At 41.0% G+C, this 25,491-nt stretch overlaps 1 protein-coding gene and 1 pseudogene across 1 annotated transcript in view; both read left to right on the forward strand.

Annotated features, from left to right (window-relative positions):
* The first annotated feature begins 10,616 nt into the window (after positions 1–10,616).
* LOC132372815 (dnaJ homolog subfamily C member 8-like) lies at positions 10,617–19,374 on the forward strand (annotated as a pseudogene).
* A 496-nt stretch (positions 19,375–19,870) lies between these two features.
* GALNT8 (polypeptide N-acetylgalactosaminyltransferase 8) overlaps positions 19,871–25,491 on the forward strand; it is a 101,732-nt gene continuing 96,111 nt past the window's right edge. Inside the window, 2 exon segments of the mRNA XM_059934933.1 lie at positions 19,871–19,879; positions 20,913–21,106. Coding sequence (XP_059790916.1) covers positions 19,871–19,879; positions 20,913–21,106 — 203 coding nt within the window.

Raw genomic sequence — 25,491 nt, forward strand, 5'->3', positions numbered from 1 at the left:
ACAATTCTAATTATTTATAAAGCTAGTGAATTTAGCAGTTAGTTTTAAGGGTTTCTTATAATTTAGTTACTTGAATTTTCTTAGTTATTTTAAACTCATTTTTAAATTTAATAAATTTTTTGCTACGTTTTGCAACTGACCAATATACAAAGCCTTCCCACATTTAAACAATTCTAGTAAAGCTAATAATTATATAGATATTAACCTTCAAGTCTGGTAATCATGATACTATTTACAAATGTAGCAAAATTCTCATCCCTTTCAACTTAAAAATCTACGTCTGAATTAATAAAGTACACATTTGAAATTGGAATCTTAAGATAAATTTGTTAGACTCCAAAATTCTAAATTCTTAAAAATTACAAATACTTTCAATACCAAATATGTGCAGTTATCCTCAAATTTAGCATAAACATGAATCGAGATTTGAATTCATTCTGTGTATTTAATTTTAAGTCGTCTGGAGGTTGAAGACCTTTTCCAACTTAGGAAACAATCGTACCATCCCAAGCTTTTAGGAGTTCCCTTCTTAGTGCATGGAGATTGCGTGGGACCAGGGATGTGCCCTGGGCGCAAGATCTGGGATACACATGTCCAGGGTGATTCTTTCCATGGCAAGGAGGGATGAGTTGAGTGTCCATCTATAGGGGCTCATCCATCCTACAGGGACTTCAAATCCTGCTCTCCTAGGGGTGCATTTGTGGCCCATATTCTCTGGATTCAAGCTGCCATATGACCTGATCATCAAAGCTGATTTCAACCACCCCACTTATCATGACATTGTCATTTATACTTTACTTACATGTATTTATCCTGTGATCCTACTCTAAGTTCCTACTCCAGATTCTAAATTCCTGTCTTCCTGGGCCCTCCTGTATATCTCCCTTGGCTTTGCTTGACTCTGATCTCCGGTGGCCTCGGCCTGCAGCAGCTTGTAGCAGGATTTCGGTTCCCAGCCAGAGATTGAAGTCAGGCCGCAGCAGTGAGAACGCTGAATCCTAGCCATGAGACCAGGGACCAGTGACAAGGTCCTGCCTGTACAGCTTCGCAGAAAATGAATTTCCACAAAGAAACAGAAAGTAGCGAAACAAGTAAAGTGTTTATTAAGAGGAAAAAAGAGTACGTGTGGATAGACACACGGATGGGCTCAGAGAGAGAGTCGTGCCCTCGTGGTAGTTTGAATCGCTTATATGGGGCATTTCTTCCAGGTTTCCTCTGGCCAATCATCTTGCTTTGCCTGGTTCTGAGTCCGTATTTGGTTTATCTCAGGGTCCTCCCATGTATGCGAGCATATCTCTTAGCCGAGATGGATTCTAGCGAAGAGGCCTATGGGTTGGGTGACATCACTCCCTTTTCGACCTCCAGGAAGCCTTTCTGCGCCTGTATAGTCGGGAAAGTCTCCTTTACCTCGAGAAGGAGAACTATGTGGTCTCTCATCTGGGCAGGGCTCACCTCCTCCTCGTCTTCAGTCTTCATTGTGGAGCATCTGTCCACAGGGGACAAACTCCAGCTGTTCAGCCTGGGGCCCATCTATCTCTTGCCTCAGCTCTAAGGTCACATTGAACTTTATCCTAAGGACAAATAGAAGTTCTAGAGTGGAAGTGTGTATGGCATACCTGTGAAGGGCTCTGAGAGCTTGAAGAAGAAAACCACCAAAAATGGCTTTCTAAAGCTGTCATGACGATAACCAGGGGACAGGTGTGAGCTTGTGTGTGAGCGTTTGGGTGAGGAGGGAGCAGTCGCTGAGCGTGAAGAGAACAGCGTGAGCGATGCGCTGGGGGCTCGAGAGATGCACTGGGGTGTGAGAGGCAGGTGGTTACAGGTGTTGGGGGAGGGGAAGGAGAGAGGAGTTTAGCCCTTACCTTGGGGGTGATGCCCAGTGGTTTAGCAGGTAAGCTCTATACAAGACTCCACCTCTTAGCTGGGAGACAAATCCCTAACCTCTCTTTCTCAGCCTCAGTTTCCTTGTCTGTAAAATGGATGTGATGATAATAATACCTACAGACACCTACATCGGAGGATTGTGGTGAGGAATTAAATGAGATAATGCATCTAAAGTGCTGAGCCTGGCACACAGTGAATACTAAGTAACTGTTAGCTGTTATCATTTAAGTAGCAATGCCATGACTGAGTCCATACATTCATTTCCTGACTTAATAAGTAATAGCTGCCTTTCTTAAGGCAGGGAGTGATCCCTATTTTCAAAATGATGGAAACAGCAGCTTAATGAAGGTAACTTATCCCATAAGAAAGTAGCTGAGCTGATTCTGACTTAAGGACACTCAGGAGAAAGACACGCTCATGATCTCAGAGAGACAGCAGTGAATGGTGGCTTGAAGCAAGATCTTATTAGTTCCCTGCTGAGGGATCGAACCTGGATAGCCTGGATGAAAACCAGGAATCCTAGCTGCTAGACCAGCAAGGGCTAGAGGCTAGAAGCAAAGTTTCCCTGACTCTTACCCCTGCTTGAAAGAAAGCTTGTTTCAAGGAGGCAAAAACTGTAAAAACAGGCACAAAGTTTATTATTAGAGACACAGCACAACATGTGGGAGAGCTCACAGAGAAACAGTTTCTTTAGTTAAGACAGAGCAAAGCAGAGATACACACCAGAGAGGAAGGGTGTGGGCACCCTCCCTAAGGATGAGCAGTAAAAAGGCAGTTAAGTCCTTTATATAGGGCAGTTCCTCCGGGTCTTTGTTTACCTTTGGCCAATAATCTCATTTCTTTTCCACACCTGCCCTGCCCTAGGGCACTCCTCAACATGCCTGTGCAACTTTTTTCGAGATGGATTCCAGCCCGGAGGCCTATGGGGAGGTGGGGGGAGGCTTGTCACCACCTATTCTGGGGTGGAGCCCCCTCCTTTTTGACCCCTAAGGAGCCTTTCTGTGCATGTGCAGTGTCTCCCTTGCCCCAAGGATGGGAAATATGTGACCTCTTGATCTTTTGCTCAAGCAAGGTTTTAGCCCCTCTCTGTCCCTGCCATGACTGCTATCTTAAAGTATCCACAGGAGACAAAGTCCAGCTATTTACCCCGTTCCTGTTATTTCCATCTCGAAGTACAAACAGGAGGCTGGTTGTAACTATCTAGCCTAAAGGCCACCTGCCTCCTTCTTCAGGAAATGTAAACAGGAGGCTAGTTGTAAATGCCTAGCCTGGACCCCATCTATCTCATGCCTCAGACACAGTGATTTAATTCTGGAAGGCTATGGGGTGCATGGGAGGTGGAGGGAATGGAAAGCAGAGTTGAAGACAGGCCTAGGCACCTACTCGGCACTCTATAAATATTTGTTGAACGAATGAATTGATGAATGAATGGGGTGGGGAGATTCTTTCCTTATTCTTAGGTGAAAACTCCATCTGACCCCAAATTGTTCTGGTCTTGTTCAGGTAATAATCATGTCAATTTTGTAATAAAACTTCAAGATATAATAGGCTCTATTTGGTCATCAGGATGCCCAGTGTCGTGTAATCATTCAAATTCTAGCTTGGTACCCTAACTCTCTTCTCTGCCCCCCAGCTGGGGTCCAAGAAGATAGTGTGCTTGGTACTTTTTTCAGCCTTCACTTATTTTCATCCCCAGTTTGCCAACAGAGGCTGTCCTCTCTCTGGGACTGGGCCAAGGGGGGCCGGGGTTGGGTGGATTGGAGAAAAGGGTACAGTCTTATGGAGTGAAGATCTTTGCTGACTTTAGATGTCTGAAGCAGCAGGTGTTTGGAGCTGAGTGTTGTGAGGTATTTTCACAAAAATGATGGTTTGGGTGGTAATTGAAGCGGTAGAAGTACACGTTGCGGAGGATACAGTATCATATTAATAAAACATCACCCATTAACACCTTAGCACAAATGAAGGTAGCTACACCTCACTGATAAGGATGTGAATAAGGATGAATAATTTATGGAGATGATGTGTGTTGGGAGTGTTGGGTGGAAGCTGCCCTAAGAAATTTGAATTATGGGACGTCCCTGGCGGTCTCATTGTTAAGACTCCGTGCTTCCAATGCAAGGGGCGCGGGTTCGATCCCTGGTCAGGGAGCTAAGATCCCGCGTGCTGTGTGGCGCGGACATAAAAAAAAAAAAAAAAAAAAAAGATATTTGAATTAAAGAGCTGTAAGGTAATTTAGAGATTATCTATGCCAATCTGTACATTTTGAAGGAACTGAGTAAAAACAAGAAAAATGACAGCTCTGTAGGATCTGGGTGGACAAACACTTCTGAGTCCAGGCAGTCCGTAAATAGGACAATGGGAAACAGAAACATAGGGGAAAATTTGTGCTTCTATGGAAAATTGCATTGTCTGGAGTCTAGACTGGATGAGGTCCAGGTTAGCTGATTCTGATTCTAGGGAGCTGCTTTACAACTCTGTAAGCTGTAGATAACCAATAACAATGCTCTTGACTAAAAAAATATACTCACAACCTAAACGTTGGGAGTTATGTTTTATTTGGTGGGAATTTTTCAGACTTCAAGCATCTCAAGTAACCCCGAGAAAACTGCTCCGAGCAGGCGAGGGGGGAGCTAGGATATATAGCAGTTTTGCAACAAAGGGCAAGTAGTAGGAACAAAAGTTTACTGTTAATAAAAGAAAACTAGATATCTCAAGTTAAGGAATGTAGCGCTTTTCTATGTATGGGAAGATGCAAGAGTCTGGGCTCACTGAAATCATTCCTTTGATGTGCACCTCAGCTCTCTGGGGCCAGTATCTTGTGTTTTCACACCCTGAGTTTCCTCAGGGCTCACTGCAGGGAGTGGCTGCAATCTGATGGCTGCTAGATGGCAGATATTCTTTGTTTCCTTCCTGAGTTCCCTCAGGGCTCACCAGCTCACTGTTGGAGGGCTGCAATCACTGATGATCATGACATCTTTGTTTACTGATATGGCAGGCAATGTTCTATTTATCAATGCAAAATAATTCTTGTCTATATACATGTAAATTCTGCCCTGAAGTTTCAGCGGACCTGTCTCCCCTAGTTTTGCCTCCAATGGCATGTTTATTTCAAGATTCCTGAGCTTTGTTTTTGTTTTTTTGTTTTCAAGATTCCTGAGCTTTGGATTCTCCTTTGTACTGGCTGTAACACCTCCCCATTCTCCTCATGAATGAATTAAACACAATCTTTAATGTGTCCATTTTTATATCTGCGGGAGAGTCCTGTTACCCTTGCTTCACAATTATCCTTTAACAAAAGGACAAAAGGACGGTGGGGAATATGGGCAGCTCCCGGCTCCTGGCCAGTTCCCTCCAGAAGATTATTTCCAGATGGGGAAGTCAGTCAATGTTACCAGATCTTCAGCTTTTCAAGGAAAGCTGAAAATTTTTCAGCCTTTTTTTTTTTTTGTAGATGTGTGAAAGCTCTTTATTTTTAAATATTGACAACTGAAAAAAAAAAGGCAAAAAAAAAAAAAAATCTTTGTGTCCCCAAGGAAACTCACCAGTGTCCCTGTTAGGGGAAAGATGGACTGAAACTGCCCTCCCTGGCCAGGCAAGAGAGTAACCACTTGCACGAGTTATCTCACGACAGGAGGTCCTGGTAAGGAACGAAGACCCAACAAGCTACCACCAGCCAGAAGAATTCAGGAAAGGTCAAAAGGAGAGAGACTCCAGTCCATATGTCCTACCAACCTCCCAGAATCCTTCTCGCTGGAATCCATCCTGGCTGAGCCACGCGCGGTCCACCAGGAAGGACCCTGAGTCAGAACGATTGGCCAGAGACAACCTGGAAACTCACCCCATCGCCATAAAACCCGAGACTGCGAGCCACGCGGCAGAGCGGTTCTTCTGGGTCCCCTTACCCTGCTGGTCTCCGCCCGGGGGCGCCCCTTCCCAATAAAGTCTCTTGCTTTGTCAGCACGTGTGTCTCCTTGGACAATTCATTTCCAAACGTTAGACAAGAGCCCACCTTCGGGCCTTGGAAGGGGTCCGCCTTCCTGCAATAGCCCCACCCGGCCTTTGGAAACCTGGACCCAAGGGGGACCACGTGCTGACCTGAAGCAGACCCAGGGCTCCCAAATCTATTTGCTCATCCTGACGGCAAACCAGTGACAAAGCTACCATCTTACAGGACAGCTGCAAAGTAGCCAGGTACAGAAATGAATGGCAGCGGCAGGACCAGACCCAGCTTTGCTACCCAGCGCTGTTTTCCCTCCAACTGGGAACAGTGAGAGCCGCAGGAGGAAAGGACAGGTGGTTGCCCTTCACAGTTTTGCCCAGGGCCAGCGCGAACCTAAGCCTGTGAGGTCCTCAAGTTTCCAAGAAATGTCAGCCTGGAGATCCTTTCCCAGAGCGGGATGGGGAGATTTTCAAAGATGCTTCAAAACCCACAGTCTTCTCCAAATGATTTTTTTTTTTTCAGTGCCAACTAAAGAAATACTCCTAGGTTCTTTAAGCCTAATTTTTAGATTCTTTCTCAAAGACAGTCCTAATCTAATGATCGTAAATCAAAATGGAAACAAAACCATGGATGAACTATTTGGAAAACTGGCAGGATCGTAGGGTGGATAAAAAAGTCTCTGCACTTTTGAGTTCCCTTAATGAGTTTCATGATCAGAGCGCATAACATGTTCATTCATTCATTCGTTAAAAAAATTACTGCCTTCCCACCAAATATGCCTACCACTGCATTAGAGTCTACTTGGTGTATCAAATACGTATGTAACCGAACAGGACCCTATGGGGTCTTCCCGGGACAGGCCTCCCCGTACCCTCTGCTTTAGCTCCTCTCTGAAGGACCTAGTAACAGTATTTGATGCACATTTCCTGAGTTGTTTTGCAGATGTGAAAACCCCCCACCAAACGGAAGATGTTAACTGCTTGATGACCGTGAGCACGTAGCCCCAGGCCTCCTGGAGCCCAAGGACTGATCATGTTAACCCCTGTGACACCGCCCTGTTACCTCACCATCAGCCAATCAGAGAATTGTGCACGAGCTGATCACATACCCTACAACACCACTCTAGCACCTGGCTTTTAAAAATGCTTTGCTGAAACCCTTCAGGGAGCTCCGGGTTTTTTAAGGCATGAGCTGCCCATCTCCTTGCATTGCCCTGCAATAAATCTTTCTCTGCTCCAAACTCCCGAGGTTTCAGTTTGTTTGGCCTCACGGTGCCTAAGGCACAGGAACTTGTGCTAACGCATATAAGACTCTCTCTGCCCCATTTCATTCACTCATGTAAATGTGATGGGCAAGATCCTGAGTTAGGCTCATGACAAACTATTATCTGCATTTTACAGTCAAGGAAAGCAAGGTGAGCTACCCAAAGCTGCACAGTTTCTAAGAGGCAAAACATCTTTTAAGTCCAGAGGGCTAAACCTGGATCACATGGGTTTTGTGGGGTCATAACCAGATACTTTCAAATAAAAACAAACCAAAAAAAAGCAGAGCATATGAACTGGTAACCACTGATAAAAATAAAACAAACCTGTCCACAACCCTGGTTCAATTGCCTTCAATGAGTACTGCAACGTTTTCTATTCAGTTCAATTCAGCTGAACTTTCATGACACTTTAAACATGGAAGGTGGTGTTTAAACGGGACTTTGCAGGATCAGTAGGAGTTCGCCACACCGTGAAGGGAGAGAACAGGGGAAGGACATTCCGGGCAGGGAAAGCAGACAGACACAGGGCGAAGAAGAAGCTTGGCTGGACAAACAGCTGAGGTCAGTCACGCAGGCCTGTAGAGCATGTTAGGATGCTTGGACCTCATCCCGCTAGAAACAGGAGCCACTGAAGGGCTTGAAGCAAAACAGCAACATCAGATTTGCGTTTGGAAGGATCACTCTGACCACACTGTGCGGAGAGGATCAGAAGGGGACAGAACTGGAGGCAGGGAGACCAGCAGGCTCTGGGGAGTCGCCTAAGCAAGGCATGATAGTGGCTGGGAAGAGTGAAGGCAGAAAAGGAGACTGGTGTGAAAGATACTTAGGAATCAAGGATGCTTCCAAGGTTTCTGGCTTGGGAACCTGGCTGGTTGGTGGTACCATTGTCCAAGGCATGGAGTGAAGGAAGAGGAGCAGCTTTACTAGGTGAAGAATATGAGTTAACTTTTGGGTGTATCAACTGGAGGTGCCTGGGGAACGTCCAAGTGGAAATATCCAAAAAGCAGAAAGATATTTGACTAATAAACCTATGAAAAAGGGCAGTATAATTAGTAACCAAAAAAATATAAGTATAAATGACAATAAGCTATTTCCTGCCTATATTAGTAAATAATAATAATAATTATTATTATTATTATTATTATTCAGAATCTGCACAGATCAGTGATATGGCAATCCTCTATACTGCTGGGACGGTGAGGTGGTGGTATATAAAATGAAATGAAGAGCACTTTGGGAATACGTACGAAAATAACACTGCAAGGGATTTACCTTAGGGAAATAATCTTGAATGTAGGCAAAGAATTAAATTTTGCTTCAAAGACATTTATCGTTGCATTGTTCATAGTTGTAGAAAATTGGAAATAACAGCCAACCGTCAAGGCTTGGATGAATGACTGTGATAAAATTCCATTCTACTATTCAAAATAACGTTTTTGAAGAGTACTAAATGGAAAAATACTCAAATATATCACTAAATTGGAAAAAAAAAAGCAAGTTAAAACTTCACATGATCCCATTTTTATTTTTAAAAATGTTTTTAAAAGAGACTGGAGGGAGGTAATCAAAATGTCATCTCTGGTTCTCCCCAGGCGTTGGGATTACAGGCGTTTTAAGTACTTGTTTGATTTTGCTTCTCATTATTTTATAAGCTTTCTGTAATGTTTGACTTTTATAATAATAAAACTAATAAATACAATAATAGCAACAAAATTAAATTGTAAAAAGCTGTCATAGCTATTTTAAAGAGCATTGCCAGAACATGACGGTATTTAAACACTGATGCCAGCGTGGACCAGGTAAACTGAAAACGGAAGGACAAGCCTGGAGTACGAGGGGAGGGTTCATCATTCGGTTGAAACTGTAAACAATTTTTTGCTGGTATGTATATACATTCGTGTATTTTCTATGACAAAGCTCTAATCAAATGTTGTTCCTCAGATAAGCATCAAGTATTTACGCCCAAGAGTAAGTAAAAATTCTTTTAATAAGGAAAGAAACACGTATGGTTGGAGATAAGCAGAAGCTTCTGGAAATATGGTTTTCTTCACAAGTATTCTAGGAAGACCGTCTTCAAACATTAGAATATTATTGGTTTCAATATTTTGGGGGGAGAGCAGCCTAATACTTTCTTCAATAGATATCTCCCTTCTGTGGCAGCTTATATATGAAACAGATAAAAGCAAGATACTCCATGGGGGCAGGAAGCGGTGAGGGGGGTAGAGGGTCTGGGGCTCTGCTAGCCTGTTGTCCACCTTCTAGGCTTACAATCAGCCGCGAATGCATCTGTATGGGGTCCCTAGTCTTCGCAGAGGTAGTTGGAAGAACCCTTCAGAGCAATAGGGTGAAAAAGCTATGCTCCCTGGAAAGGTAGAACTAGGCTGAAGAACTGGGAGGAGAGTGTGCTGATTGAGAACTGCCCAGACTGGGGACAAGTGGGCCAGGAAGGCTTCATCTCCGGCTGTGGGCAGTGAGAGACGGGACACAGGGCAGGAGAATTCAGTTCTTTCCCAGGACCCACTTCAGCCCTGAAGCACAGAGCTTTTCAAAGAGTTACTCTACCAGTTTGAAAGCCGTGCTGTCACTTGCAGAACGAACCAGCTAGATTTAGAATCGAGGTGAGATACCAATCATAGGCACACATGCGCACCACTAAAATATGTGTCTATTGTCTCCTACTTAGGCACATAAGGGGTGAGAAAATTTATAGGTTGTAGCTCCAGAGGGCTGGAGGGGAGCCTATTCCTAAAGAGCTAGAAATATGACAAAATCCCTAATGAAGATTTTGCAAACATTCCCCTTCCTCCCCCTGCCTGTTCCCCCCACCAATAATAATCCCATTGTGGCAACATTAAAAGTGGCTAAGAGAAATCACAGCAGTGGTTACAGCTGTCCCAGAAGCATCCCATAGCCCAGGCTGCCTCCCACCCATGGTGAAAATAGTGTCACCGAGCCTGGCTTTGGGTCTCCTCGATCAACGTGCAGCAAAGCCAATCTACTGACACCAGGTTGTGGTGAAGGAAAGCACAGCGTTTATTGCAGGGTTGAGCAAGGAAAAGAGGCAACGCATGCTCAAAAGACCCAAACTCCCTGATGGTTTTCAGCAAAGGGTTTTTAAAGGCAACATTTGGGGTGAGGGTTGCAGCTTGTGGTCTCTCTTTTGATTGGTTGTCGTTGGTGGTGTTTTGAGAATCTTAATCATTAAACTTCTGGTTCCAACTAGTCTGGGGTCTATGTGCTTGTGGTCAGCATGTAGTCACCATCTTCCACCTGGGTGGTGGTCTCAGTTTTTGCAGAACAACTCAAAGATATGTGTCAGATGGTTACGTACATCCCTTGAGGGGGAGCTAGGACTCTGTTTTATCACTGAACTATTGCTTAAGCTCTCATTACTTTTCTTGCTTAACTGCTTTTCCTTTGTTCCTGCATTGCCTCACTTCCCTAATTAGTAACTGCTTGGATCTGCTCTTCCGAACTCAGGGAAGGCCTAGGAGACCAAAGCCTTTTTCTACAAACAAGAAATGGGACATGGAGCGACTTTGGTACCGGGGAGGGCCCTGCAGGGTCCTGCTTGGTTCCAATAACAATGTCCATTCCTCCCATCACACAGAAGCACATGCACATGCACACCACCACCAGTGGCATCACCACCACACATGTGGATTCTGCCCATCACCTGTGGAAGCTTCTCTCACCACTTCTTTCCTGCCTTGAAGATGTTGTGCACCATCCCAACTTTGGACGAAATATGATACCCGTCTGGCTACTGCTAGACCGAAGTCTGTAGCTAAGACCTTCCAAAGAAGGAAGAAAAGAAAGAGAGCACCAGGGCATCCTTCCAAACATTTATTTAACAGCTTCTCTGGCTCTCTCATGTTTCTCCAGGGACTTCAGAAAAAGAAAAATTTCCTGGAGTTTCTAATTGCCTTTATGTTTATTATGAGGAGGCATATGCTTTAATTGCATCATTAAAATCTTTTACTTTGTTAATTATACAATATCGTGAATATTCATATAAAAATCTTTTTATGGACAGAAGTTTTCATTTTTCTTGGGTGGTACCTAGAAGTGGAATAGCTAGATCATATAAGTAACTTTAGGAGCGAGTGTTCTATAAATGCCAATTAGGTCATGTTGATTGTGTTATTCAGATCTGCCATATCATGATTACTGTGATAGGAAGAAAGATGCATAGAGGGGTCCTATGATCTCCACTCCCTGGTGTTACTCCCATGATTAAATTATGTTACGTGACAAAGAGGCTTTTATAGATGCAATTGTAGAAGACCAAAATATGCCACCCCAGAATATGCCTCCTTGTCATAAGGATTATTTTGAACTGATTATTTTGAGAAACAGAAGACACAGGAGAAGCTCTGAAACTAAAGTAGAAGTTACCCTTTTATAACAGGAGTTTACATTTACAAAGGAAATCTCCGTTTGTAAGAGTTTCTCCTTCTCTGTACCTGGAAGAGAAAGATGACTAGATCACAAGAGACTCTTATCAATGGATAAAGTACCAGCTTAAGTCTGCATAACTAGTCTTAACTTTTATTTACCTTACTTTTCCTGATCACTCCCATAACTGGCCTCCCCCACACCCTTCCTTCTCTGTTTTTAGCTGACGATGATGATATTTAAGCCTGAATTCTAAGCCCATTCCTTGAGGATTACTCATTTCTCTGGTTATCTCTCCCAAGAGCTATACATGTAATAAACTTTAGTTTGTTTTTCTCTTCTTAATCTGTATTTTATTATGGTAACCCCAGAACTTAGAAGGCTAGGGGGAAGATATTTTTCCTCCCCTACACAATTAAAATGACTTATCAGTTGACCTTAAGATTAGGGAGGCTATCCCAGTGGACGTGCTCCATTTACATGAACTCTTTAAAATCAGACAGTTTTCCCTGGCTAGTAGCGGAAGAGGAAGTCAGAGAGATTTCAAGTGTGAGGAAGAGGTGCTGGCTTTGAAGATGAAGGGGAACAGGTGGCAAGGGAAGCAGGTAGCTTCTAGTTGCTGAGAGTGGCCTTGATTAACAGGCAGCAAAGAAACAGGGACCTCAGTCCTACAGCTTCAAGTAACTGAATTATGCCAACAATCTGAACGACCCTAGAAGTGACTTTCCCCAGAGGCTACAGAGCCCAGAGTGGCTGACACCTTGATTTTGGCCTTGTGAGACACTTGGGAGAGAACCCATTTAAGACCACCCTGGCTTGTGACCTACAAAACTATGTTGTTTTAAGCCACCTCTTTGTGAAAATTTGTTATGCAGCAAGAGAAAACTAATACATGAACTAACTTTTTGTTCCAATTGTTTTATCACTTATTCTCTCCAGGATTGTAGATTTGCCTATTTATCTTTAGTTATGACAGTTTTTGCTTCATGTATTTTGACGCTCTAAGGTTCACATACATGTAAGATAGTTATGCCTTCCTGACTGATTGACCATTTGTTGTTATAAAATTTCTACTTCATCTCTGATAATACTCCTTGTTTGGAAATCTTCCTTGTCTGGTATTAACATAACCACACCAGGTCTCTTCCCTCCAAGAAGATATAACAATGCTTAATGTGTATGCACCTGACAACAGAGTGTCAAACCACATGAGGCAAAAACTGATAGAACTGCAAGGACAAATAGATTAATGCACTATTACACTTGCAGACTTCGGTGCCCCTCTGCATATACTGAACAGATCTACCAGGCAGACAATCAGTCAGTACATAGTTGAACTCAAAAACACCATCAATCAACTGGATATAATTGACATCTATAGGATACTTCATCTAACAACAGCAGAATACACATTCTTTTCAAGCTTGTGTAGGACATTCACCAGGTAGACCACATTCTGGGACATTAAACTCACCTTCACAAATTTAAAAACTAGAAATCTTACAATGCATACTCTTAGATCACAGTGGAATTAAAACAGAAAGATAGCTGGAAAATCCCTAAATACATGGAGATTAAACAACATAGTTCCAAATAACACAAGGGTCAAAGAAGAAATCTCAAGAGAAATTTTAAAATGCTTTGAACTAAATTGAGTTGAAAATATAATTCATCAGAATTTATGAGATACAGTGAAAGCAGTGTTGAGAGGGAAATGTATAGCATTGAATGCACATAATAGAAAAGAAGAGGAAGAGTCACGTGGTGACCGAGTTGGGGAAATCGTGGCTGTAGGAGTGAGCAGGTTTGGGGTGGAGGGGGCAGCACAGAGGAAGTATCTATGACCTTCTACAGTGAGGTGAAACAAATAAGGAAGAGAGATTCAGTTCTAAAGTCCAAAAATGAGATTGAAAGGTTGACTTGTCCTGGTTCCTCCTACTTCAACTTGAACCCTGAGGTTCTTCAGATAGATCCTGAAGTGACAGATGAAGAAATAAGAAAGTAGTTTCAGCAGTTATTCATATTGGAGCATCCTGACAAAAAAGAGGGTGATGCTGATGGAGCACAAAACCCTTCTGAAGCTGTGGACAATGTTTACAAGTTGCTACTGGATCAGGAACAAAAGACGAGGGCCCTGGATGTAATTCAGGCAGGAAAATAATACCTGGAACACACTGTGAAAGATTAAAAAGGGCAATTAAAGAAGGAAGGAAAACCTACAAATGTGGAGGAGGATGATCTCAAGCTGTTCAAACAAGCAGTGTACAAACAGACCATAAAACACTATGCTGAGCTGGAAATTAAAAGGAAAGAGAGAGAAACCAAAGAGATGCATGAAAGGAAATGAATAAGGGAAGAAAGAGATTGCAGCTCAAGAAAATGGTTTTTAAAAATCATTTTTTTCTCTTTCTTTCTTCACATTGGATAATTTCTATTGATATGTCTGGAAATTTATGACCTTTTTGTCTGAAGTTGCCAATTTGCAATTAAGTCCACCCAGTAAATCTTTAATTTCAGATACTATAAATTTCAATTCTAGAATGCCCATTTGGTTCTTTTTTAGAGTTTCTAGTTTTTCCTTGAGATTTCACCATCTCTACATTCATTATGTCCATTTCTTTCTTTAAATTCTTGGACTTTTTTTTTTTTTTTTTTGGACATTTTTATAATAGCCATTTTAAAGTCCTAGTGTTTGAATTACCACATCTGAGTCATCTTCTGGTGGGTTTCTATTGACTTCTGTTTTAATGGGTCACATTTTTCTGCTTCTTCACATGTCCAGTAATTCGTGATAGCATCCTTGACATTGTGAATGAATCCTTGTAAAGGATCTGTTATATTGTTTTCCTTTAAAGAGTGTTGAGTTTTGTTCCGACTGTTAATATACTGGAAACTTATTTTGATGTTGTTGAGACTTGCTTTTGGGCTTTGTTAGAGTGGGTTTAGAGTGGCCCTTATCCTAGGGCATGGTTCTTACATGTAAGCAGTGGTCTTCCTATTGTCTTAGCAGGATACCCAGGGTGTTCACTAAGATGTCTCCATTGTGACTCAGCCAGAATTCCTGTATCCACTAAGACTGTGTGACCTCTAGTATCTTTGTTATGTCTTAACCCTGTAGCAGTTATGCTAGGCTAGACCTTGTGGAATTTCTCCCTGGGATCATTAAACCTATCCCATGTCTGGGAATCTGGAGGGAATCCTCAGAAATCATCCTCTTTCTAGGTAGCTCCTTTAATTTTGGTACCCTGCACTGAAATTTACAGATGCTTTAGCAGCTCCCAAATTTAGCTCTCTGACTCCTCAGCTCAGGAGGCTATCATTCTCTGCCTGGGGCCAACCATCCTATGCCATAGTTGCAAAATTGTCCCCAGATCAAGAGATGGGGTAAATGTAAGACTCAACTCATGCTTCCTTCTCTCAGGGATCACAGTTATTTGCTGCCTATTGCCTGAAAACAGGTGTCTCATATACTTTGTTCAGCTTTATAGTCTCGGCAGGAGGGAAACTCTGATTCCAATTACTCCATCATAGCTGGAAGCAGACATTGATTCTGCATAGAAAGCCAAATAAAAAAAAAAAGAAGAAAAAAAGAAATTATGGTGCTTTTCCATCTATTTTCAGCTGATTCTTCAGTAAATTTAATGTAAGGTAGAGATACCCCTTTCTCAACTCGTCAAACTAACCTTCATTTGCCTGAAATTCCAGAATATCTTTTCTTAAGTGCTTCTTCCAATTTTTTTTTCAAGTGGATAGTTTCACCTTGAATTATTTAAAGTCTCACTGGAATGCCTAAATGAAACAGAAACTGAGCTGTTGCTGGCAGGTGGCAGCTGGTAAGTAACGTAGTGCTTCAAATCATCATCCATCAGATAATATTTGAAGAACTGAATTTAAAGGCTTATGAAAGTGAATTGCATAGACAAGTGTGGGCTGCCTAAAAATTGCATCTACTCTAGTTCTGATGGTAATGGCCAAGATTCCCTACCAGGTCACTGATGCAACTCACAATCAGGTGTGGTAAAAAAAAAACCCAAAACTCATGTTTTGGTTGTGATTCCAGTTCCCCTCTTCTTTTGCTGTTTTGTTCTGCAATCTGTATTGGTCTATTTTCCAGGCTAATTTTTTTCCCTTGGGCCAATTCTGCTCTTTTATAGATACTCAGGGCTGGTGAATAATTGCAAAGAATTCTGTGGCTCTGCCATTTCTCCAAGTTAAATGTTTATCAATTTTATTGACTACACCATTGTCTCTTCCTAATTATGTACAAATGTATTAGGTTTTATGATGCTAATTCTGCAGCACGATTCTCTTTCCTCTGTTGCTATGGTGAAAAAGATTTGTCTAAGCCTCTTTATTATTGGTGGGAAAGACCACCTTTAAAGTGGGTTTCTTACTCAACAATTTTGCTTACCTTATGATTTTTGGGGGGGGTGTCTTACTATGTCATATTCTCACTCCTGGCTGAGCAGCTGAAGTGAAAAACTATTGTCATGGAACCCTTGTTTCTGCATCATATATAGACTTTAGCATAATGATAAATATATAGGCAACCGGTCCAGGAGGTCAGGAAGGACGTTAGGAAATGGATATCTGTGCAAAAGAAAAACTCTGCAGATTATCCGTACTAACCCCCAAAACTATAGCATAAAAAAGTATGATTAAAACACTGAAACAAATACAACCTGATCCAGAGTGGATATCACTTAACCTTCTGATTCTCAGTTTCCTTATCTGTGAAATGGGCTAATAATCCTTGCATCAGAGGATGGTTATGAAGACCAGATAAGATCGTATACATACAGTGCCTAACACTGGCTGGCCCACAGAAGGTGCTTACAAAATATTTATTTCCTTTTTCCCTCCAACACATGTTCACAATCCACAAATAAGCTTTTTTTTAGCCATTGTTATCAACCCTATTCCTTGTCAGATGAATGAATCCTCTGAAATTACACAGATATTTGTAACCGATTAAGAAAGGATACAGTTTAATCTCTTGAGAACACATTATCCCCAAATGAGCATAGAATGAGCAGAAATTTTAGGGATGAAATATGGGCGGGGAAGGAGCTTCCTTCCAAAAAGTCAGTATTATGATCAACAGAAGTAATTCATTCTGAAATATTTACTGTCTGGCTTGAGGTTTTATGCAAAGGGAAAGAAGAGATAGACATTATTCATGATTGAATCACCATTCCCCCCACCCCAGTAGGTTTTAAGACACTATAAACATAAAATTTCCCATGCTTAAATGTTTTATTGTTATGTTTAATTACAGTACATTTCTACTCTCAAAAATGTTATTAATTTCCTCTGAGCAAATTTTCTGCCCTTGATCTTGCCCTAGAGCTTCAGAGCCAAATTTCCATTTTCTCTCTGGACATACCTGATCTTGCAAAGGCCTTTCAAATGAAACATATACCTAGTTGACCTAAATATCCCCGGCCCCCATCTATTCTCCCTCTTTGTAGACCCTGTATTATGGGCACCACCAAGCACTTGATTGCTGCAGCTGGAAACCTCAGAGTTCTCTTTCAGTGCTTCTTTCCCCTCAGCCTCTATTTTCAGATGGCTACCATGTCTGGTACATTAAAATATCTTTAATTTATAAATATTTTCCATTACGAAGCTGATAGGACCATATCAGAGGATAATTAAAAAATAGAAAAAGAAAATTAACTGTCTACATTTCTACTACCTTAATGCTACCATTCTGATCATTTCAGCATATTTCCTTCCAGTCTTTTTCCTTGCATTTCTGTTTGGTTCTCTTGTTTTAGTTTTCCTCTTTCCTTTTTTGAGTATTTTCTTACTTTCTGGTACTACAAAATGCTTCAGGTTCATCTCTTATTTTCTCTGCCCCAGAATCAATCATTTATCTAAATTACACGGGTTCCTTGTGTTGGAGAATCTGTTCACAGGGTGTTGTTTTTCTTTCAAATGTTGCTGTAATCATGGTCATACTTTGGCGTGGCAGGTGGTTCCCATCTGGAATCTAAGCTATGCTCAGTGCTTGAGTTTAGCTCTCTCTGGGCACATCTGGCAGAGTGATAGAGTAGGCAACCAGCAGTCTGCTAAGGAAAGAACTGCTAAGGAAAGAACTGCTAAGGAAGCAGTCTCCTGGGAAAGAACTCATGCTAAGGAAAGGAGTCAGGCAGGCAGACAAATGTGGGCAGAGGTGACGTCCTCTTCATCTGAGGGAGAGAGAAGTGATTCTGCGTCATAAATGGAAGCAATCATGCATTTTAAATTTCTTTTGACTCCAATTTGCAGGTGAAAGCATGGGGAAAACTGATGAAAACAAAAGAACTGGTTACTAAAAACCCTAGTGTTTTAATGAACAGGTTAAAAAAAAAATCCTAATGTGATTTATTTATAATGTGTGTGTTCTTTATCCCACTTTGTAAAGTCCTTTACCTCCCTCCCACCTCCCACTTCCATGGTGCACCCTGGACTTTGTCATCACCCCGAACTACTCTTCTCTGAAATGACAAACTCATGCCATCCATCCCTGATCGCAACCTCAGGACCCTGGCGCAAGCTCATTTAATTTCTCCATAACAATACCATCCCTCCAGCTCTTCTCTTGCCAATATCCACAACTCCGTGCATACCTGTTCTGTTGTACTCTCCTAAGAGCTACCCCCCAACCCCAGCATCATGTGAAATCAAATGCCCATCTTCTCTGTGTCTTCACCCAAGTGCTGAGCACTGTTGGAAAAATTCCCATAACCAAGCAGCCTGGAGCCACTACAAATTCGTGGTCACTTGCCTCAGCCGGTTCTCTCCCAGCCCTGTGGCGATTCTATGTTTCACAAATCAGCTCTCAATCCCATTTCTTTCTTTTTTTTTTTTTGGCCGTGCAGTGTGACATGCGGGCTCTTAGTTCCCCAACCAGGGATTGAACCCATGCCCCTGCAGTGGAAGTGCGGAGTCTTAACCACTGGACCACCAGGGACGTCCCTGAAGATACTCCCATTTCTGATCACAACAATTGTTTTTCTTGTTGGATTTTTTTAATGAGCAATTATGTTACGTTTTTTTAAATTGTGTGAATATAAATATGGTACATTCATTTCAAGATACAGCTCAGGGATCATACTGGGTAGAACACATTTCCTTTCATCTCCAGGTTGAGTTCAGTACTTCTCCTCCGGACACCCATGACATCCTGCTTAAATCTCTTATGATACGTATCGCACAGCGCTTGTAACTTGTTTTCCTTGCTGGCCTGGGAGGTAGTTTCCACCTCATTTTCCCAGACTTCTCCACCGTGGAGAAGGGCGCCATCAACCTGTCTGGTCACAACAGCCAGAAACCTCAGGCATCACTGACACTCCCCCTTTCCATGCCTACACTTTCACTTCCCAGCTGTCCTCAAGTCCTGTCTAGCCAACCTGCAAATCACATCTCAAAATGTTCCACTTCCTTCCCGACTGCATTTTCATTCTAGATCAACATCTCTCCCCTAGTCCACTACACTGCTGCTTCCTAATTGCTCTCCTAAGGCCACTCTTTCTGATCACAGCAATTTAAGTTTCCCACTCTTCTCAAAACCCTTCCTCACCTCTTCCCCTTCCCACCCTCCCGACCCCCTGGCAGAGGAAACAAAGAAACTAGAGAAAATGGAATAATAGCCAAAGTTTACTGTGTGCCAGGTCCTGTCCTAAGCACTTTACATGTATTAATCCACTAGTTATCACAGCAACCCTCCAAGGTACTTGGTAAACTTAAGACACTGAGAAGAGAAATCCCCTGGCCAGGGTCACACAGCTACGAAGGGTTAAGGCAGCCTGGCTAAGGAGCCGGGACATTTAACATCTCTGTGTTAATAGAAGTTGTCAGATAGGATCAGCCTGTCTTGTTTGCCACTGTCCTTAGGAACTAGCCAGTGTAGATGCTCAATAACTCTTTGGTGAGTGAATGATCCAGGTGAGGTCAATAAGGAATTGAGCTGGAGTAGAACGGAGAGAAAGGGATGAATTCTACCCTGAAGAGATAGGCCCTACACAAAGAGGCAACTGGATGGAGGTGGGGAAAAGAGAGTTAAAGGAGACCTGAGGTTTTGGGATAGGGTAGGTAGGAGACCAGTAGTTGGTGCCATCTGTAGAAATAGGAGTGATGCCTCGGGAGACGCAGGGGCAAGGTGATTAGGAATTTGGGAAACTTGGAAAACAGCAAAATGAGAAATGTCTCCAAGAATCAGTTGAGAAGAGAGTGATGATGATGGTGATGAAGATGACGAACGTAACAGGCACAGTTACAAATGCTTTATGTGTACAAACTCATTTAATTCTCCCCCCAAATCCATGCAACAAGTGCTGCTATGTCCCATTTTACAGATGGGGAAGTGGAGAAGTTAAGATACATACTTTCCTGAGGTCATGTACCTGGTACGTGGCAGATGTGAGATTCAAATTTAGGCAGTCTGACTCTAGAACTGCAGATTGGTATGTCTGGTGGTGGTCATTGCCTTGAGGTGAGAGACAGGGCCTTGGGGTAGATGAGATCATGCAGAGGAGAGGACAGAGGGTAGGGATGGGGGACAGGGCAGAGGAGCTTATGGGAGCCCGTCTGTAGTTCTGTGATGCAGAAGGTACTCACTGAGAGAGAAATGATGGCGGCAGAGCCAGGGCAACCGAGGTGAACCTGGCCGGGGACCAGGGGTGGTGACAGCCAGATGCAGAGAAGATAACACTGATTTCTCCTCCTTCTGCTGAGGATATTCTCAGCTGTGTGGTCCTGCGTCCAGGCTCAAAGATGGAGCTGTATCATGGGTCTTGCATCTGGAGACAAGGCCACTGAATTTAATGGCACAGTGGGGGAAGACACATTTAATATCAGAATCAGACTCACCTAAGCTGGGTCATCCTGTGAGAGACTAACAGATTCTCCTGCTTCCCTTGGGTAGGGAGATTCTGATTTCATTCATTTGGGGATAAACCTGGATAACTACATTTAAAAATTATTGTGACAGATGATCCTCATGTAAGTGGTTCTTGGGCTTTATTCTGAGAAATATTAGCTTATTGTCAATGTATTTCTCAGATTATGGTTCCTAGAGGAAACATGAAAGTATGGGACTTGAGATAGATAAGTTCTGATAGAGCTGATAGGAGAGATTTGTTTTCTTGCTTGCCTGGTTGGGACAGCCTAGCATGGCTCTGACACATTCCCTTGATCCAGCGTAGCCTCTGGGGCAAGAACTTGTAATTTTTAGAATCTGGGGAGAAAAGCATTTCAAGGAAACGTGGATGAGAAAGCAATGCCCAGGTAACTAAAGATTGGCTGAAGTGTTTTCTCCCCTGCCCTTCGTTTGCAGAAGAAAGTATGAAACTAGCGATGAAGCAACCAAAAGATGTGGATGACACACTGGCAAGGGTGAAAGGTGAAAAGTGTCCTGTTCAAAATGCGGTGCAAGCCTAGACGAGTGGCTTCTTTAAGCAAAAACCCAATAAGATTCTCTTCCCAAACTCAAAGCTTTTCAAGCGGGGAGGTAGGGACCTTTCTGAGGCTGAGCAGAAAGAGGTTGAGGACCTCTTCCAGAAGTTTGGTTACAACGTTTACCTCAGTGACCAGATGCCCCTCGATCGAACCATCCCAGACACACGAGATCCCAGGTAAGAAGGACAAAGGTGGGCTTCCTGGGGACCTCAGTTTAATTTGAAGATAGGGTTTGGGAGTAGCAAAAGTCAAGGGTTGGAAAGAAGGTTGGGGGAGTGGGAAATTGGTGGGGAAGGGTCTCAGGGCATAGAAAGTTCTGGAAGGCTGACAGAGCAGAGTTCTTGGCTCTAATCCATTTTATGATGGCAGCTCAGAGAAGATAACTGACTGATTTAAGTATTTACAGCCCCTCAGAGATGAGCAGAGATGTCAGAGAAACAGATTCTTGAGAATTCTGATAGGACGGGTCTAACTCATAATTTTACAGATGAGGAAACAGGCTGAGAGAGAGAAAGAACTTGAGCAAGTTGCAGGGAAGTCAACAGCGCTACTCTTCCCACTGGTGTTTTCCCCACATTCTCTGCTTGGATCCCTCTTTGTTATTAATTTTAACCAAAAGAATCTTCCCTCTCTCCTGCTGTTTCCCCCTTCCTATTGTTTTATTTTCTCTTTCTGCCTCTCCTACCCTCCTTAATAAGTTTTAAAAATAACATCTTTTGAAGATATAATTCACATACCATAAAATTCATTAATTTAAAGTGTACAATTTAATGGATTTTAGCTTATTCATCACCATAATCAATTTTAAAACATTTTCACCTCTTCAAAAAGAAACCCCTCCCCCACTAACAGCCACTCCCCATCTGCCCACGATTAGCTCATCGCTAGGCAAGCACTGATCTGCTTTTTGTCCCTATGGATTCGCCTATTCTGGACATTTCATATAAATGGACTCATATAATATGGGGTCTTCTGTGACTGGCTTTTTGCACGTAGCATAATGTTTTCAAGTGTCATTCATGTTATAGTGTCTACCACTACTTCATTCCTTTTATTGTAAAATAATATTTTGTTTTACGGTTATACCACATTTTCTTCATCTATTCACTAGTTGATGGACATATGGATTGTATCCACTTTTTGACTATTATGAATAATGCTGCTATGAACATTTATGTACAAGTTTTTGTGTGGACATATGTCTTCATTTATCTTGGTTATACCCTAGGAGTAGAATTGCTGGGCCATATGATAACTCTATATTTAAACTTTCAAGGAACTGCCAGACTGTTTTCCAAAGTGACTGCATCATTTTACATTCCCTCCAAGCAACATATGAGAGCCCTGATTTTTCCACATCCTTACCAACATTTGTTATTACTTGTTTTTTGATCATAGCCATCCTAGTGAGTGTGAAGTCTTATATCATTGTGGTTTTGATTTAAATTTCCTTGTTGTCTAATGATGCTGAACATCTTTTCATGTGTTTATGGGCCATTTGTATATCTTCCTTGGAGAAATGTCCGTTCAGAGACTTTCTACTTTTAAAAATAGATTTATTTGTCTTTATTTATTGAGTTGCAAGGGTTTTTTTTTTTAATTCTATATATATACATAAGATTATGTCATCTGCAAATACTTCTTCTGTTCCAACATGATGCCTTTTATTTCATATTCTTGCCTAATTGCCTGGCTAGAACCTCCAGTACAATGTTGAATAGAAGTGGTGAAACAATAGGCCATTATTGTTTTGTTCCTCATTATAGAGGGAAAGTATTTTATACTTCACCATTAAGTATGATGTTAGCTGTAGGTTTTGTAGATGTCCTTTATGAGAAATTCCATTCTATTCCTAGTTTGTTTAGTCTTTTCTTTTTGTTTTTATCATGAAGGCGCGTAAAATTTTGTCAAATGCTGTTTCTGTGTCCGTTGAAATAATCATGTGGGTTTTGTCCATTGTCTATTAACATGGTGTTTTACATAAATTGATGTTAGGATGTCAAACAAACCTCAAATTCTTGGCATAAATTCCACTTAAGCATGGCATATAATTGTTTTTACAGTTGCTGGATTTGGTTTACTAGTATTTTGTTGAGGATTTTTGTGTCTCTAGTCATAAGGGACATTGGTTTGTAGCTTTCCTTCCTTTTGATATTTCTGTCTGGTTTTGTATCTGGGTAAGACTTGTCTCATAGAATGAGTAGGGAAGTGTTTCCTCCTCTTTTATATTTTAGAAAAGTTTGTGAAGGATTTCTATTAATTCTTCTTGAAATACTCAGTAGAATTCACCACTGAAGCCATCTGGGCCTGACCTTTTTTGATGGGTAATTTTTGATTACTAATTTAATCTTTTTGCTTGAAGTTGTCTATGCAGATTTCTGTTTATTTTGTGTCAGTTTTGATAATATATGTCTTTCTAGGAATTTGTCAGTTTCATCTCAGTTTTCTAATTTGTTGGCAGATAGCTGTTTATGGTACTCCCATAAATGTGTTGTTTAATTTCCACATATTTGTGAATTTCTAATTTTTTTCTTTTTTCATCTCTAATGCCACTCCACTGTGATCAGAGAATCACACTTGGTATGAATTTAATCTTTTTAAATTTACTGAGGCTTATTTTATGCCCTAGCATACAGCCTCTCCTGGAGAATGTTGCACGTACAGTTGAAAGTATTCTGCTTTTGTTGCGTAGTGTTAGTATAGATGTCGTTAGGTCTAGTTGGTTTGCACTGTTGTTTAAGGCTTACATTTCCTTGTTTATCTTCTGCTTAGTTGTTGTATCTATTATTGCAAGTGGGGTATTGAAAACTCCAATGATTACTGTTGAATTGTCTGTTACTCCCTTCAATCTGTCAGTTTTTGTTCCATGTATTTTGGGACTCTGTTGCTAGGAATGTATGTTTATAATTTTTATGTCTTTCTGATGGATTGATTCTTTTATCATTACAAAATCTCTCCCTTTATAACTAGTAACATTTTAATTTTACCATCTATTTTGTCTGGTATTAGTATAACCACTCTAGCTTTCTTATGGTTGCTGTTTGCATGATATATCCTTTGTTTTCAACCTATTTGTATCTTTTGATCTAAAAGTGTGTTTCCTAAAGACAGCATATAGTTGGATTTTTTTTTTCCAAATATAATCTGACAGTATCTACCTTTTGATTGTGTTGTTTAATTCATTCACAATTAATGTTTTTATTGATATAGTTGGATTTATGTCTATTTTTGTTTTCTAATGTCTTGTGTGTTTTTCCTCTATTCCTCCTTTATTGCTTGTTTTTCACATTAAGTGAATATTTTCTAATGTAACAGTATAATTCTTTCAACAATTTTTCAATATATTCTTATAGTTGTTTTCTTAATGGTTGGTGTAACTTAACTTAATGATAAGTTAACATACATCTTAACTTATCAGAGTCTATTTAGACTTATTCCAATGAGATATAGGAAGGTTACTCCTATATAGCTCTATTCCCTCTTCCTCCCTTTTTCTATTATTTTTACATATATTCCATATATGTATGTTACAAACCCCAAAATATACTGTTATAATTACATTATATAATTGTATGTCTGTTAAAGAAGATGAGAAAAAAGGAGAAGAAGCATAAATTCATGGTGTGTTATATTTGTCTTCTTATTTACCATGTCTGATTCTCTGCACTTATTCCTGTGGATTCAATTTACCATCTGGTGTTATTTCCTTACTTCAATACAGCTTTGTTCCCATCCACCTCTTTTGTGTTGCTTTTGTCAAGTATAGTAAACTGTTACATGTTATAGCCCCAATAATACAATTATATACACTTTAAAAAAATACAGTTGCTTTTAAAATTAGTTAAGAGAAGAAAGGAGAAGAAATAGGCATTTATATTGTCTTTTATAATTACACAATTACCTTTAGTGGTGCTCTTTGTTTGTGTGTGTGTGTGTGTGTGTGTATTTGAATTAACATCTGAGATCACTTGCTTTTAACCAAAAGACTCACAGACTTAGAGAACGAACTTATGGTCACCAGGGGGGAAGGGATAGTTAGGGAGTTTGGGATTGACATGTATACACTGCTACATTTAAAATGGATAATCAACAAGGACCAACTGTATAGCATAGGGGACTCTGCTCAATATTCTGTAACAACGTAAATGGGAAAAGAATTTGAAAAAGAATAGATACGTGTATATGTATAACTGAATCAGTTTGCTGTACACCTGAAACTAACACATTGTTAATCAACTATATTCCAATATAAAATAAAAAGCTTAAAAAATGTTAAAATAATAAAAAAACAAAGCAAGTGTTAAAAAAAAGAACATCGTATTTCTTTTAAGGTGGTCTGCTACCAACAAATTCTCTCAATGTTTGTTGATCTGCCAATGTCTTTATTTCACCTTCATATTTGAAAGATATAAGATGCTCTGTTGATAGTCTTTTTTCTTTTGACAATTTCAGTATGTTGTCCCACTGCCTTCTGTTTTTATTATTTTTGATGAGATGTCAACTGTTAATATTTTTTGGAGTCCCCTTGTATGTGGTGAGTCATTTTTCTCTGGCTGCTTTC

This window comes from Balaenoptera ricei, chromosome 10 (genome assembly GCF_028023285.1).
Source record: "Balaenoptera ricei isolate mBalRic1 chromosome 10, mBalRic1.hap2, whole genome shotgun sequence".
Taxonomy (NCBI): Eukaryota; Metazoa; Chordata; class Mammalia; order Artiodactyla; family Balaenopteridae; genus Balaenoptera; species Balaenoptera ricei.